Source organism: Bacillus rossius, chromosome 2 (genome assembly GCF_032445375.1).
Source record: "Bacillus rossius redtenbacheri isolate Brsri chromosome 2, Brsri_v3, whole genome shotgun sequence".
In the NCBI taxonomy this organism is placed as follows: Eukaryota; Metazoa; Arthropoda; class Insecta; order Phasmatodea; family Bacillidae; genus Bacillus; species Bacillus rossius.
In genome coordinates this window covers 21,270,074-21,287,917 of record NC_086331.1, presented here as the reverse complement: position 1 = coordinate 21,287,917, position 17,844 = coordinate 21,270,074, and the positions used below count along the sequence as shown (strand labels likewise).

The window sequence follows — 17,844 nt, the reverse complement described above, 5'->3', positions numbered from 1 at the left end:
GACATATTTACCACAAAGATAAAAACAAGTTTAACGGTGGGACCACCCTTTCACCCTTATGTATGTCCACAATAAATGATAAATTTTGATACACATATTAAATAGTTTTAAACCATTTGGTAAATACTTATAAATGCAAAAAGATTTTAGGTGGTTGGAAAATTTTTTTCCCCCACTCAAATGCAAAAAAATACCTTCAAAACATTGTTTCGAGGTTGGGAGTAGCATTAGGACTAACTTCAGATAAGATCTTCATAGCTCCTATCTAGTGTCAGCCCCCTGATCAAGAAGGCACTGTTCTACATAGACAAGTCACCTGCTGACGACATTGTTGCGACATCTGCGCAGTATGGCATCCAAAAAGAAGGCAGTGCATTGAAATAGAAGACTGTTTAAAGACTTCGTTTTCAAAAACGTAGAGTGATTTCTAGGTGTGTTTAAGGTATTTACTGTTAGAAGTTGTCTCCTTGTTGCTAGGAAAATAATTATTTTGAGTATCTCAAAGTAGACAACACTTTTTTGAGATGGTTGTAGGTTCAATCCCAACAACCTAGCATGACTTGAATTTGAGTCGTGGCTCACGGATTTGGCTTAAACTGTAAGAGTATAAGCGGGTAGGTCCCCCTTTCAATGTCCTAAAATATCTTTGCCTGAGTTAGCCCAAGCGAGAAAAAGCTAATAAAGAATTTAAAGTAGAGTTTGAGGGCTATTGATTGTGAATTTTCAAGTCAGCGGAGTGGTAAAGCGCATTGTCTGGCATCTGCTGACTCCAGTTTGATCCCGCTGCTAGTTTTTTTTTTTTTTCATTGTTTTTATTTCTGGCAATATTAAACTTTTAATTGCTGAATTTAAATATATTTTTTAACATTTGAATGTATGTATTTAATATTAATTTATTCAATTTAGTTAAGTTTATGTTAATGTAGTTAATATAATTGAATAGGAATTGTTTTAAATGATAAATTTTTGAATTGTTTTATTGCAGAGCATGGTTTGCAGTTTAACTTTTGTCCTTCAATAGCAATGGTTAGCAAACGTCCTGTTACCTCCCCATTTGATCCTTTTTCTTTATTCTGTTTCATGTTTTCAGAGCACATGGCTCTGGCAGCTGTTTAGAATCAGTCGGCCATTACTATACCTTTATTCCTACAGTTTGTAACAGTCTGTACAGTTGTGAACGCTTTACCAGGTGTCTGCAGTGATTTGTCATAAACATATTTTATTGGAAAATGGAAACCCAACCAATGGAAACACAAAAAGAATTTTTTACTGAAAACTACAACTTTTGATAAAGATTTTAAAAAAATTTACCAGGCCTTTTCATTATGCTTTATTAATTTTTAAAGAAAAAAGGTTGATCACCAACAATCCTACATCTGTAAGTCCTGTAGCAATAGCATTGGGTGAAGCAATTGCAGAGCAGGTTATTGAAATTATGATCAATAATTTCATAATAAATGATTTTATATTTTACACCCAACCTGATGAACAAAATCTTTGAGGTACGTGGAGTTTCTCAAACATGGAAAAGATTTCAGGATGTCCAAAGTTGTTATAAACAATTGAGAACAAAAACATTACAACAATTGGCAATGGCAGTCGCATTCCCATATTTTTTAGAAAATTTTTAATTTATTGCTAGTGATTCCTGGGTAAAAAGATTTATGTGAACATCCTATAAGACAGCGAAAAATCACCAAATCCATCAGCTAAAGTAATGCTGCAACTTTTGAAGAAATGGTGGAAGCAGCAGTGGAAGTTTTTTATACAAACATGACGTAAAATGCCAATCTTTAACCTTTATTATAAAATTAACACTGCCCAGACCGGATACCAGTATGGATCAACATATATTAGGTCACTGGATTAAAAGGGTACAAAGACAGTTTTAAGTGCAAAAACTCAATCTCTCAAAGGCCACGCACTCTTACATGGTGCGGTACAGTTTTAACAGCTTCAGGGCAACTGTTACCCCTTGTATTTTTAATATTTTTATGTATGCAAGAGCCTCCCAATAAATTTGGTCCTCGAGTTGCTGGTACTGTCAATAAATTAGAATAAAAATGTTGTCTTTACTTTCTCAGTCAGGAAGACTTAACAAAAGAACTTTATGCAAACTTGTTGGGAACAACATTAGTCACGAATTGCTAACAATAAATTCCTTATATTGGAGTGGCCAAGGAGATGTGACATTGTATGATGAAACAGTCATCAATGAGCAAGGTGAAGTAACGTGTACTATGAAGGTCATTCCACCCGAATGTACTCCTCTTGTTAAATCCTGTGATGCCTATGTATATCGCCAAGTCAAAAATTCAATAAAAAGACTACAAAGTGTCCTGGAATTGCTACAACAGCTAGAATTAACAAGAGAAGATGCGATTAAAATACATTTGATAGTGCGTCATCAATTCAGTGCTCCTGTTTTCACCCCAATGATTCAGTATGCTTGGTTTGCATTAAAATTGGCAGGAAAGATGTCCATTTAAAAACTTGAAGTATACTTGCCATTGAATCATATTTCGGAAAGAAAAGTTCAATAAATCCTTTCGTGAAATGTGCATGGTGTGAACAATATTTATGTTTTAAAGGTTTCTTTGACTATCACCCTAAAAAATGTAATGTTTCTTCTGATAATAAATAAAAATCAGCTCAGAGAATTAATTGCTAGAATTATCATAAATGTCTCTTTTATTCAAAATCTCACCCATGTATGTAATTTAACTATACAGTTAAAGCAATGTAAAAAAAGTAAGTTTTTTTGTCCCGACAATCTATACAAACACTGAAACACCCATTCCTCAAAGTATCAAAGTAATGCCCTAATTCGTTCCAGTAAAACAGAGCGCTAATCAAAACAGCGCTAGTCTTAAGTTTTTTTTCCGTAAGAGTATTTTATTCAAAATAATTTGTTTTCCAAATAGATAAGTTTGATTACTGATTACTATTTAAATAAATGTTGAATAACATTTAGAGATTAAACAACCTAAAATTACATTTAAAGAATTCATGTACTGCATTGTTTGCATAACAGGGCTTGGGCATAACATTATTTTTCGTATGTAGGCACTACCAATATTTTTGAGTTACATAAGAATAATGTTATTGATATATGAAATATATTTGAGTTCTAATAAGAATTAAAAAAACTTAAATTTAACGTTATATATTAGAAAGCTTATTTAACCTATTGTCATTCCTGACTCTGTTTACTAAATGTCTCTGCCATGATTTGCCACTGTTGCATTTGCCACTAGTGCATCCTAGTAACTCTAGATAAACTAGCCCTGAAAGCTTCAAGATTTTCTCTCCAGAGCTGTTGTTGACATGTAGGATGGCGGAATATAAACGTTTGCTGAACACTGGGGCGGCGTCGGAAATAATTATGCAATGAAGTAAGCGAAGCCGTTGTGCGCACACGGAAATGAAAAATTATTTTTGTTTTTGTGGTTTATGAAAGTGAAATAAGGCACGGATAATCTGCACCTGGATAACTGGGTGTCTACTGTATTTAAATTCTGTAATTAATAGTTTAATATTGCAAGAAATAAAAATGAAAAACTAGCAGTGGGGTATTGAACCCGAGCCGATGGATTGCCAGACAATGTGCTGCAGACTTCATAATTCATGAACAGTATCCCTCAAACTCTACTTTAAAATCTTTAATGAGCTTTTCCTCTCTTCCTAGGGGCCACTCAGGCAAGGTATTTTAGGATGGTGAAAGGGGTACCTATCTGTTTCTACTCGCACAGTTGAGCCAAATTGGTGAGCTCTGACTTAGACCCTTTCCTTGTGAGTCTTGAAATGTTTCCGAGTTAATCTAACATTGGAAGTCCGGTAACCTTAATCCCATGTGCACATAACGTAACATATAACATGTCAAAGAGAGTAAATCAGCATGGATGTAATATCGGGGGGGGGGAAATGTAACTATGCTCATATAAAACACTTTTTTTTTTTTAAATTTTATTATGCTCATTCATTTTTGCAAATAGTTTATTCATTTAGTCATTTAGTCATGTATACCTTCCAAGCAAAGAAATAAATATATGATGAGCTTAAATATGAGGCTTTCAAGTTGTGTTACGTACTTCTATTGTACAGAACTAGATGAGTTTGATGTGGAGCTTTGTGTTTTTACAGGGAATTGGCTGGCTACAGAGAAGTTGCTACTTGCCGCATTGGCAGTGGCAGAATACTCTCCAGGGAGTACTAGATGAGGTTGATGTGGAGCTTTGTGTTTTTACAGGGAATTGGCTGGCTACAGAGAAGTTGCTACCCGCCGCATTGGCAGTGGCAGAATACTCTCCAGGGAGTACTAGATGAGGTTGATGTGGAGCTTTGTGTTTTTACAGGGAATTGGCTGGCTACAGAGAAGTTGCTACCCGCCGCATTGGCAGTGGCAGAATACTCTCCAGGGATGTGTGGGACAAGAATGTGGAGCCTCAAGCAGAGTATTTCAAACGTGGTGCTTCTAACAAAGAGCGGTAAAACTGCTAGTTACTAGAGTATCAAATTGCTATAGTATTTTTTTGAACTTTTGAATTTTTAAATTTTTTATTTAACTTGTAAAAAAAGATGCAGCTGTTACTTGCAAAGTTACTGATTTACTGTAGTTTGATTTATCAGTATTTTCACATGCATGTGTAGTAAGTACTCTTATTCTCCGTTCACTCTTAGCCGAGTTCTAAAATAAACAAACACCGCCGCCGTATCACTGCGCCGCGTCAGCAAGTGATAGGCTGAATTCATCTGGCGCGCCAAGCACTAGTTGCAACACACACACTTCAGTACAGTAGGTCCTAATAAAATAACGGAGACGTAATATGACAGGAAGCACCGTAGCACTTTGTTCAGCGTAGGTGGTTCATTTGCGAAGAAAAAACTACGCACTTTACGCCTAATAACCATCTTCACAAAATCATCACAAGTTTTTATAACAGGATACTCAAGTTTCCTTTTCTTCCCGGAAGATGTTAATGTCCCGGTGTCCTGTAATTCTTTCCTTGCACGAAGCACACTGCTCTTCGAAACATGCCTAAATTCCGCAGTTAAACTCGCGATATCGTTCACACGACAATCCGGATATTTGTCTGAAAATGTTTTAAAAACATTCAACACAATAGTTTTCTGTGCACTTTTCAAAGGCTTTCCCGTTCTGTGTTTTACAAAACTCGGTCCGACGTCAGCCATAACAAACCGTGCGCGCGCGAATCTGAAATGCAACTGTTGCGCCAGGCATCAACTGTACACTGTATAGTACCTTTTGTCTATGCCACCGTACACACGGCGTCTGCTAACATAATTGTAAGTACAGTAAAACCTCGTATTTACGTTCTCGTTATTTACGTTTTCCCGCAAATAACGTCATTTTATGTAGGTCCGTTTTATTGTACATTAACTTTCGTGTTGCATTTTCCCTGAAATTACACCGCTACGTAACCAAAAAACCCGGAATGTACGTTTCAAAACACGGTAAAAATGTAAATACTCGTCACGTTAGTCATAGATGTGAAAAGTTTGAAGTAGTTCGCCTATTGTCTGTAACCTTTCGTTTTGATGTATCGACAAGTTCTATGGTGCCTCTCCTCTACTAACGTTTTAATCTTTGCTGCCATAGAGAACTTTCGTAGCAGAACCACAAACGGTTTTATTTATGGTGTCATAGAGCACTCTCGTAGCAGAGCATAGTCCGAAGCGCTGAGCTATCGATACTACCGGAAAGCGCTCATACACAGTACGTATATTTAGTAGTGCTGCATTATGTACAGTACATATCTATGATGGCTTTCATTGTTTACATTAGTCAACGTCCGTTTTGGTTAGTACGTGTTTTTTTATCGTTCACAATATTATTTATGGCAAGATTTTGATTGAAGATGGATAGGTATAAAGTTCCACGAAATACTTTATCTATTGAAGATAAAATTAAAATTATTGAGAAGTTTGACAAGCATGTGGGTACCCGAGTGGTTTTGGCCAAGGAACTGAATATTCCTGTTAGTACTTTAAACACAATAATTAAAAATAGGATTTCAGATTTCTTTAAAAGTGTTGAATTTATACTAGTATGTACACCTATAAAACTGTACTAGAGAAAATTTAATGTAGGCTTTATGTTGCATTGTTTTTTATATTTTATATTTAAGAAAATTATATTTTTGCAGTGCCCTAAATGTGTTGTAAACAACTATTGTTTGTCTTGTAGCACCAGTAAATGCTGATACATTTTTTTAAGCTAAAATTTAGCATTAACTGCCAATAAAAGTGCTTTCCCACAATTTACACTTTCCCGCAATTTACACTTTTTCCTTGGGGTTCCTTGAAAAGTGCAAATAAGGGGTTTTACTGTACATACTAGCTGACACATTAAACTGTATTGGAAATTAATGATGAATCGCTATAATGCTATATATCAACAATTGTTATAAAAATGACAGTGAAAAAATACTTACAAATGGTACGTAACCAAGGGACTAATGTGCGCGGCGGCCGGCAGCCAATGAAAATGTTTGTTTACAAGAGGCTTTGTTTATTCCAAAACTCAGGTAAGAGTGAACGGAGAATAGTTATAAAATTGTTAACTATCCAGACATTAAATAATCTAGAAAAGGTATAAAAATTATTTCTGTCATGCATTAAGAATTTTAGTGGAACCTTACTATAAATTGTATGGGTAAATTGATGATTTTATTAAGTTAGTAATATTAAGAGGATTATTGATTTGATATTAAAATTAGCCATTGCTCTAATTTCTGCCCCTGTCACTAACAAAATATATGTTAATATTCTACTGGACCTATATATACCTTGGAAAAATAACTATAACTAATAAATATTTACACATGCCATATCTAATTTAATAATTCTTAAACTAAAATGGTTACAATTATCTGTATAGTAGATAAAAATAATTAAATTTCATCAAAGAATTGTAAATATGAAGCATTTTTTAACTTTAAGTAATAACAATTTTAGTGCATACTTAATTGGCCTGTCCACCTTTTCATTCTCATTGAAGTGTTACAGGAATTTTTAAGGCTACTATCTCTGAACATTGTAGTAATTGTCCATATTATACAACATGTTTTTCCATGAAAACTGAATTTACTACCAATTAAAATTTTTAACATTCAATAAAAGTTCAACTGATCAGTGTTGCTTTCTGTGTGTTAATTTTGTGTCCATGCCTTGTTCCATTATTTTGCTCGTTTAGCTAACCAGTATTTGTAAGTATTTCAATGTATCCTTTGTGCATAATTTTTACTGGATCACTCCAACTTGTTATAATATAAAAATTTCCTTACTAAAAACTGAAATGTGGGCCTGTGTGTTTGGATGTTAGAAAGTCACAAGTTTTAATATAGTCTTAGCTTGTGTTCAGCCAACTCCTAATATTTTTTTTTAATGAGTAACAGTTATTGCACCAGTTAGGTATTTTTTTAACTTATGTCATTATAATGTTGAAATAAATAAATTTCAATAATAGCATGTCATATTTTATTGGCATATGGTGTAAATTAAAATTTGACACTGAAATAATAAAATTTAAAAATAATGTTTGCATTTGAGGAACACAGATGAAAAGACATATTTATATAATGTTGAGCATTCATAAAATAAAGTTTTTCTTTATAAATACGTATGTGGGTTTTTAAAAATTTTATAAACTGCATCATTGTAAATTCTAAACGTATGTTCTAATTTTGTTAATTTTTCGTGAATATGCACAGTGCTGCAGTTAACATTATTTGCTCAAATCCCTTTTAAAATAATCTTTGTTTTAGGTCATTAGGATGTAACAGGTTTAAACCTAGCAGTTTGTTGAGGTTCTTAAGTAGAATATGAGGTTTTAATTTTGTTGTAATGTAATTTTTCAGGCATGAGCGCAGGCAATTTGGCCAAGAGTTTGAACGTGACAGAGAGAAAGAGCACAGGCGAAGTGAAAAGAGCCGTTTTAATGGTGACAGGCGTAGGGGTGGTGATAAGGAAGAAGTGCCAGAATGGGTTTCAGGTAAATCACATTTCATTTAATTTTTAATGCCAAAATGTATTTCAACTTTGTGCAATATTTATGGTGAATAAAATTAAGCCCAAAGCGTATTGTTCAAAAACCTGTGTAGTCTTCTAGCATTTATGGCTAGAAACTGAAATACTAAAAAGTTGAGTAGCTTGGCTGAGCAATTCAGGCAGTCTCTTACTGTCATAACATTCATGGTTCATGATAATGCATGTAAATTGAAATTCAATGATGAAACATTCAAACCTTAAGCTTGTGTTACTTTCCTATTTCTTCAAATACCTCAATAGTAGGCCCATGTGAATATTCAAATATTTGAATTGAATACGAACAGTTAATTAAACTTTCAATACAAATTCTATTTGACTTTGAATACTGCAAATTGAAATAATAATATTCAATTGTTTGAGCTTTCTAAGCTGATTACAAGAAACTTAAGTTTCTCAGATACAGATTAATTTTTTTTTAAATCCACTGTTTATTTTGTAGTGTACTAAAGAATTTTATGTGCTCAGTGGGAAGGTTCATTTAGGTGCAAGTATGTTATATGCAGAAAACTCAGACGAGTAAAAGACAACTGGTTCGTTGCTTGGCCATGCACAACTGTGACACTTGCGCCACTAGAACACCGGCTGGCCGCCATTAGGTTAGAGCTTGTTACGTTCGAGGTTGGCCCAGCAAAACAACCAGAAAACTAAGAGACTTTAAAATTTACTGTTCTAATAGTAACTTTAAGATTGTTTTTAAGTAATATATTTTAACCAAAGTGAGTTATTTGATAAAAGTTTTTATTTAGGTAAAAAAAAAATTATTGGAACTGTTAATAGTGTTAAAATAAAATTACACGTTACCATTCACAGTTCCGTTCTCTGATCAACAGTTCGTTAATTGGAAAAGTTTGTTTCTAAAAAGTTTTTATTCGTATCTGATTACTATCTGATAAAACAATTTTACAATACATACCAACATAGTTCCAGCTCAACTTCATAGTTTCATGTCACTCGATATCCAATATTGTGGGAATTAGTGTGAACACAATTTTTTTTGTATATATTGTTTATCCAAAACAAAAAAATTCTTAGAACTATAAGGCTTAAATACTATTATTTAGTGAGGAATATGTCCTCCCTTTGCTTTAATCACGGCTTGAACTCGGTTCGGCATGGAGTAAGCTAAATTTTTACAATTATACATGATTGCGTACTCTAAACCATACTTTAACAATGCTTCCACCATCTTGATTTTCATCGTACAGTCTATCTTTTGTAATCTGACCGTGCAGATCACCCACAAATTCTCAATGGGATTGAGATCTTGCAAATTTCCAGGCCAGTCAAAAGTGCTAATCTTCTTGTCCTTGAAATATTTAACCATTTTCTTCTAAGTATGGCATGGAGCTGAGTCTTGTTGTAAAATTGCATTTCCATTGGCTTGAACTTTCTCCAGCTCCTGAACCAAACATCAATCTAGCATTGCTTTACATGTTTCACTAGTCATTATTCCTTCTACTGGAATAAGTTTGCCAGGTGCCGAGTACGAAAAACAGCCCCAGAACATCTCTTTAACTGGATGTTTGACTGATTATACAATATGGGCTGCAGTATGTTTTCATCCACCCTCTTACGAACAAATTTTGATCGCTGGCCCTGCACTAGTCTCTCTTGTTTGAGAACAGCACCTTCCTCCAGTCATTTTCGGTCCAATTGTCATTTTTTTTTCCGGCCCAATTCAGTCTCTTTTTCATCATAGTGGCAGTCAAGAATTGTTCCTTCTGTGGCCTCATGGCTTTTCTTCTACCTTCCAAGAGTCTTCTGCGTACTGTAGTCATGGATTTTAACACCAACATGTTCAAGATCTTGTTGAAGGTCGTAGCTTGCTTTTTTTGGCTGTAATTTGCTGTTACGCAGAAGGTCTTCCTTTTTCTTCCACATTTTCCTTTCCACTGCACATCAACAGATCCCGTCTCTCCTCTGCATTAATAGTTTATTTAAAGCACCCAATCACTCACCAAATTCTATTGAAATGCTTCTCTGTCTCATTAATGTATACTCACGAAGCATGATCTTTTTTCTTTTCCTAGGAGTAATATCCATGATGCCAAATAATCCTAAAACCCTATAAATTATTGAATATTTTTGTAAAATATCAAACTCTCTGACAATCTAAAAATAGTTAAAACATTATAAATTTACAGGTTTTTAGCAGTAAGTAATGGCTATCATAAGGTTATGATTTGCTATCAAAACAGCCAGAATTGACATAACAGTGTTTCCATAACCAAAATACTACTTTTTCGGTTGTGTTCACATTAATTCGTACAATACTGCATATATAAAAATTAAGTCCCTTGGTTAAGTGTACTTAACCAGGTACGTAATCCTGTGTAATTTATTGCGGGTGGGTGATGACGATCACCCTGGACCGATGCCGATGCCTGGGATCAAATTCCTAGTTAATATTGTCTGGAAAATACCCCAAAAAAAAGTTGCAACACTGCCTGGACCTGACCAGCAGACGTTACATTGTTACTTGAGAATTTCTTGTCAGAACTTCATTAGTTTTCAATGATGCAACCGTACGTGGCGAAAATCGAGCGACAACTTCCTTACACCACACAGTTACCTTCCTTTACGAAGTTAGAAACAAAGGGAGGCAACCCCGTGGGCAAACTTACTAATCACAGGACAGTATTCAGTACCTGACCATGTAGGGAAATTGCATTGCTGAAAATTATTCTCTGAAAGTCTGAAAATTCACGTCCCACCTAATCATAGTTCCTCCTGATTGGCTAGCTGAAAAAGCACCCAGCAAACCTCTGAGCTATTGCTGCACAGTCATTTGCCCATGCGATGGGATTTTCCAGCGATCCATTTCTTAGATTAAAAAAAAAATTACTTCAGGGTGCCAGTGTGTTCCATTGCTGTTTTCCTTTCTTTTGAAACCTTCAACCTTCTAGAATGTTAGTCTTACTGCCTGAGTGTGCTTTATAATTGTAAAAACCTAAATAATATACATATTAATTTTAACTGACTAAAATAATAAGATTGAAAGAGTAATAATAAAATAATATTACATATATCTAAATGTAAAACCTAACCTGAACTAATAATATTTATTTTAGCACAATCAAAATACTTGAAATGCCTATGCATAATAAAAGAAAAATGAGTGTAAATTAATTATACACAAAAAATATGCAAATTAGTTAAAATATCATAGGGCAGGAGTATATGTCACAATGTCACTGCACATGACTGCCATACAGATATCACTGCAGAGTAAGGGAATGTATCGTCGTAGAAGGCTGTGGATTTCACTGTTACATTATTCTTAGTGATATCTCTTGCTTAAGCAGTATGTGGTTTTTCAGTTCACTGGAACTTTAAACAGCATGAAATTCCCATGTCTCTGATAGTTAAAATCTGTGCTAAGCCTTGTGGAGTTTAGTGCTAACTACATTTTATAATCATAAGCGCACTAGTTAAATTAAATTGGTATTTCCCTGCAACAAACATTTTAAAACAGCTTCTTTGCCCGAAGTTCTAATATTAGTTATAATATTTGAGATCTTTTTTTAATAAATGTATTAGGCCAGCTAAGTCAGGCAAGAAGAATCTAACCAAAAAAAACTATTTGGGTTTATCAAATTGAGTAATAGTTTCCTTTGCCTAATGACTGCAAACTGGTCTAACACTAGTTTAATGTTTAATGTGGTGAGAAGAATTTGGCTGTTGCTGCATGTCCCTGTCCTAAGTGGCCAATTAGGTGGCAGCATGAATGCATCCATGGCTTTATTTGAAAAAAAAAAATAGATAAGATTTTTCAATGAGAATAAAGTAAGCATTTTTTTTAAAACATTATTTTTGTGGCTGCTTTCTCATTATTAAAATTGGTATCCTCAGGTGGTCCAACTACACAAGATGAACAAATAGAACTGCATGGTTTTGAGGATGATCAACCTGAAGAAACTGAAACGCACATAGAAGAATCCAGGATGCCGCAGCCTGCTGTGGAAGGTATGCAGTGGAAATTTTAAACTATGGAGTTCAAATTTTTTAAGTAACTAACTTTTAAGGTTAAAGCTTTTGGGGTTACTTACATATTGAAGGAAATATGAAAAGAGATGAATAAATTTTCTGGTGCAGTTAAATATTAAAAACTGTCAGTCTTCAACAAAGAAGAAAAGTACACAGCTGTTGTAATTAAAATGTCATTTTAAAATTATAATATAATTATAAATCAGCTGCCACTTTTGCAACGTTCTAGCACTTTAAAATTGTACCAGAACCAGGGTGTCCAGCAATCGGGAAATTCCGGGAAGTACTGGAAATGTACTTGTTTGTGTAAATGCTCGGGATTGTGCGGGAATGTAAGTAATATTTACGTGGAAAACGGGAAACTGGTGTATGGCAATGCACGATCGCTTATGCCCATGGGCTACCGTGCATAGACGCTATATAGGGCAAAAAAAACAATGCAGCAGTGCTATGATCACTTCTTTCCCGTGACTGTTCTATTGCTGCAGTGCAGCGCGAGCAAGAAGTATACAGCGCACGAGTGCCAGCCCCTATACAAATGTTATAGAATAGAGAGACAAAAGTAGTGCCAGCCAGACAATTTGGCTAGCGCGAAAAATAAAATACATTTTGTGCATGCGCAAAAGCGGTGTAATTCCAAACAAGCCAATCTAATCAGAAAATGGCGCTTGTGCTGGCAGGAGCTAACATGGGTAAAACATTGAGATGTTCTGTTAAGTGCTGTTGGCTGCCCTGCATAGGCATTATTCTTGACTCTGTGAAATGAACTTTCACTCGTTCGCCATATTTGTTTTGTTTGAATTTTACATTTCTAAACTGTGAAAAGTGATGTTTGCAGTAGGCATTTTGCGTTAAATTAAATGTTGTCCGTGAATTTGTTTACCGTTTGTATCTTATACTGTCGAATACGTACCGTTTTGTTGAAGGCCTAGTGAATTATTGTGATGATACTTACAAGAGGTTATGGAGAGGCCATGGCATGAAATGTTGGCGTAAATTCGTTTAGTTGTAGTGTCAGTTTATAATATATGTGACCTGTGTGTGCATAGACGTCTAAAAATAACTGTGCTGCAAAACTCGGCGAGGAGTAACAAGTACGTGAAAATAATAATTTTGCACTTTTTGTAAGATGGGTCGCGCAGGAAGGGGAAAGACTAAGTTCAAACACAGATGGACTGAAGAATTCAGCTGGGTTTCGCCATGCCCTACAGATATATACCTTGCACGCTGTACATTGTCGTGTCGTTTTTAAAGTCAATAGTATGGGCAGGCAAGCTGTAGTAAGCCGTAGTAAAGGCATGGAACATAAGAGGGCATTGAATGACAAATTGAAAACTGTGTCAATTCGTTCATTTTCAACTCTAGCTAATAAGTCACAAAGTGAGGAAATGTGTTCCAGTGCTTCCACTCCTCAAACATCTCACTCTACAAAGAATATTTGCATCCAAGATTTAAATGCATTAGATGTAAACTCAGATGTGCAGCAACAGGTGAGTAGTGTTAGTATGAAAGATTTTCTAGCAAAGGACAGCTGTACAAAAGCGGAAATTCTGTGGTGTTTGCAAACAGTAGTATCGCATGCTTCACTGAGAAGTGCAGCAAAAAGTGTGAGTTTGTTTACACTTATGTTCCCAGATAGCGAAATTGCTAAGGGTATGCAATTTCAGAAGTCGAAAACTTCTTATGCAATAGTGTATGGGCTTGGATATTATTTCCATGAAGAATTAATGCATGACGTAAAAAATGTTAATTTTTTTGTGGTGGGTTTTGAAGAGTCTTTGAATAAAGTAGCCCAGAAACAAGATGGATGTATCTCTTCGCTATTGGGACACTTCCAAGAATCATGTCACCACTAGATATTTGAATTCAGTGTTTTTAGAACACACTGCAGCATCTGACTTGTTAAATGGCTTGAAGGCTGCCTTGGAAGGTTTAGATCTAAATTGTATCTTGCAGTTGTCAATGGATGGCCCCAACGTAAATTTAAAGTTGCAAAGGGACATGGCTAAAGAATTAAGACCCGGCAGAGAAGATCCTAAAATTCTTGATATGGGTTCATGTGGCCTTCATGTTATGCACAACAGTTTCAAAGCTGGCATCAAAGGAACTGCTTGGAATATAATTGAATTTCTGCGTGCTCTATACTATCTTTTTAAAGATATGTTCCAGCTCGCCGTGCAGATTTTGTAGAGGTTTGTGGCGAAAGAAATTTTCCATTGAAATTCTGTGGCATTAGGTGGCTGGAAAATGCTAATGTAGCAGCTAGAGCAATTTCAATTTTACCTGGAATTCGCAAGTATGTCACATGTGTTGCAGGAAGTAAGAAAGAACCAAAGTGTCATAGCTTCCAAATAATTGCTGCTTCAGTAAAAGACAAGTTGCTTCTAGCCAAGCTAACACTTTTCCAGTCTCTGGCCACAGAAATGGAACCATTTTTGAGGGACTTTCAAACAGATGCCCCAGTAGCACCTTTCCTCTACGAGGCAATTGTTTGTTTGATGAAAAACATTATGTTCAAGTTTGTGAAGAGGGACATTATTGAAAGTTGTCAGCTCAAGGATATAGATGTAATGAAAAAAGAAAATCTTATTAGATGTGAAGACGTAGATTTAGGATATGCTACACGACAGGCTCTTAGGAAATGTGATGGAGCCAACCAGAAAGAGCTCTTTTTCGCAAAGATTGCAGAACTTGCTTTCAGCTTGTTGTGGCAAAAATTATGTTTCGGTCGCCACTTAAATTTCCACTCACAAAATCTTTGCAGTGTTTGAATCCTGCTGTTATAGCTGCTGGAAATGGTGACTGCTATCTTTCTTCAGCTTTGGAAATTTTAACTGAAGGCAATTTGATAGCAGGAATTAATACAGCAGATGATATTGCCAGAGAATACAAAGAATTTTGTAATGATGTACTCATCAAAACAGAGATGAAATCTTACAATAAGTCAGATACCCGTTTAGATTCTTTCTGGATGATGCTTCTTAGAGGTTCAAAGTGGGAAAAATTGAAATCTTTTGTGCAGCAACTGTTAATACTTTCACATGGAAACTCGCACCTTGAAAGAGGTTTCTCGGTGAATACTGAATGCCTCATTGAAAATATGAATGAGGAATCACTCATCGCCCAGCGTTGTGTTTTTGATGCTGTTTCTGTAGCTGGTGGTGTAGAGAGAGTAGAAGTTACAAAAGCAATGATATACTCTTACAGACAAGCCCATATGAGGTACAAACAAGCTCTTGAAAGAAAACGGAAAGAAGAAAATTCAAAGATTGAGCGTCAAGAAAAAAAAGTGAAGGTGGCAAGAGAAATTCAAGAATTGGAATCAATGAGAAGAAAGTTAGTAACCGACACTCAGGTGGAAATACAAAAAATTGAAGAGCAAATAAATAAGCTACAAAAGTAATTTTAGTCTTTAAAAATATTTTTTAATCAAGTGTGTGTATTTTTAAAATATTATTTTCTTGTCTGCATATTTAATATTAAACTTTGGACAGAACTGCTGTATCAGTTTTATACAGACAATTCTGAAGGAAAAAGAGTAGGCCTATCTTGTCGAATTTTGCATTAGTCAACTTGGTGAGGTAAGGAATTTCATGAATTCTTAATTTTTGTATTGTATATTATTTAGTGCAACATTTGTGATTTAAGGTACTTCCTTGTGTGCAAAGTTGTAATAAAATATAGTAACTGAATGCTTTAATTTACTAAACAGGCTGATTTTCAATAATAGTAATTTACCACTTAATATATTTTGCAGTAATTTTGAAGTTTAGAGGTTCGCTTGAAAAATGTCTTTTCTTTATTACTTACAATTATTGGTGTTATTCAATGTAGAATTAAATATAGATTAGGATTATGAAATCATGAGATTGTATTTTAGTTCTTTATATTTTAATATCAATGTTTTAAGATTAGAAAAATTACAGTGTACATGGCCATGTTTACATCTGAGGAAAAATGTTTAAAAAATTGCTGTGTTTCAATGTGAAATTAAATGTACTTTACGATAAGTATATATATAATGATATACTATTGATTTAACTATACGCTATATATAATGGTACATAGTAGGAAGTTTTTTTAACTGCGGACATACTTGCACTATTATGTTCAGAAGTAACTTATGTCATTGAGTACATTTTGACTTACTGAAAACAGATAATAAAACATAATTAAGATACATAATTGCTTCTACATATTCTTAAACTGTATTTTATTTAACATACTAACAACCTAAACTTTAGTAGTAGGCCTAGGCTACACTTCTTTTCTGAAAGCACTTGAGTTAGGTGTACATGGTCATATTTTTTTATTGGTCAACAATTAATTTGTTTTAGTAAGTAGATATTTATTACCTGAAATATTTATTAAAGCTTAAGTGCCATTATTTAAGGTTAGTAATTTTTTCTAACCATAAGATTTTTGGCAATTAAAAATTTTTTAAGACAATGCATTTACAAGATGTATTTTTATTTAACTTATAAAGTTTAGAAGGATAGGCAAGCCTGTACTTGAATACTTTAGGGAATGTGGGAAATGTACTGGAAATATACTGGAATTTGAAACCAGATATTTGCTGGACACCCTGAGAACATACCAGCTCAATATTTTTTGAAATACAGTACTTTCTTTATATTACTTCCACTTTCGTGTATCTCAATTCTTCAGAGTAAATTTAAGTTACCACGTCTTGAGTAAGTTATTTTGTGATATTGCTTGCTGATTACTAGAAAACCAAAGACTAAAAAGCCAGAATACAATAAATTGGTCAACATTTTTTTTCTTTGCACCAGTAAATGGACTAAATAGTATAGTCATTAATGAATGCACTTTTTTGTCAGGTAACCATTTTAATGTTTTTAGTTTACAGCTGAATTTTCTTTCATAATTTCTGAGAAAAATACTGGTAACTGTTTAGATTACAAAGTATTTCATTTTAGTTGATAATTTTTGTGTGGAATTCTGGGTTAAAGCTAGGTTCACAGTTTAAACAAAAAAAAAATTGAAGGTTTTGCACATGGCTGTGCACACCATCTTTGCAAAATTTTGTCTTATTCTTCTGCATTAATTTTACTCAATGAAATTTTGGCATGATTATAAAACTTTTGGTAATGTTAGTAAATAGGTATTTTTAAAATTTGGTGACTTTCCTGGGACAGCTGACGACCTGTGAAATACTGTTTTTCAACATTTAAATTAATTTAGTTTATATAAAAAAATTTAGTAAAACAATATTTATGTGGGGAACTTAATCATTTGTTTTATTTATGTTTTTTTGCTCGTCACTTACCCAGATAACAGGGTTCTTGCATGAATTTTGTATTCCTTTAAAAATAAAATCATTTGATAAGCAAGGGAAAGTATCACTGAATAATGAGAATTTTTCATTAAACAGTTTCATTTGGTTTTGCAAAGGAAAATAAATTTGTGAAAATAGCACCTGACATTCCTTTGCCAGAAAATGGCTTTTGATTAGTCCCCATCAGCTTGTATGAGCACAACACTTCCTTTATAGTTCCGCCATCATGTTTTGTATTTACGAGATCCAAAACCTTACCATGGTAGTATTTTAAGGATTCAAAAAATTTGGGCATGTTATTTGCCAGAAACATACTTATATTTTCTTTAGGAACTAACACTTTGTTCTAGACATGCAAAGTCTTGAAGCTGGCAAGTAGGTACATGTGAAAAGATATGTAAAACTAAACAGGAGCAGAATACTTTCTGATAGAAATATTGTTTCTTTTTGTAAATGTGTATTAAGTATTATCAAAGTGATAAATCTTA

At 34.2% G+C, this 17,844-nt stretch overlaps 1 protein-coding gene across 16 annotated transcripts in view; it reads left to right on the top strand.

Moving 5' to 3' along the window:
• LOC134529158 (eukaryotic translation initiation factor 4E transporter-like) overlaps positions 1–17,844 on the top strand; it is a 262,122-nt gene that overhangs the window by 101,939 nt on the left and 142,339 nt on the right. For all 16 annotated transcript variants that reach the window (XM_063362951.1, XM_063362949.1, XM_063362953.1 and 13 more), the window contains 3 exons: positions 4,356–4,487; positions 7,881–8,014; positions 11,923–12,036. In XM_063362951.1, coding sequence (XP_063219021.1) covers positions 4,356–4,487; positions 7,881–8,014; positions 11,923–12,036 — 380 coding nt within the window. The remainder of the gene's footprint in view (positions 1–4,355; positions 4,488–7,880; positions 8,015–11,922; positions 12,037–17,844) is intronic.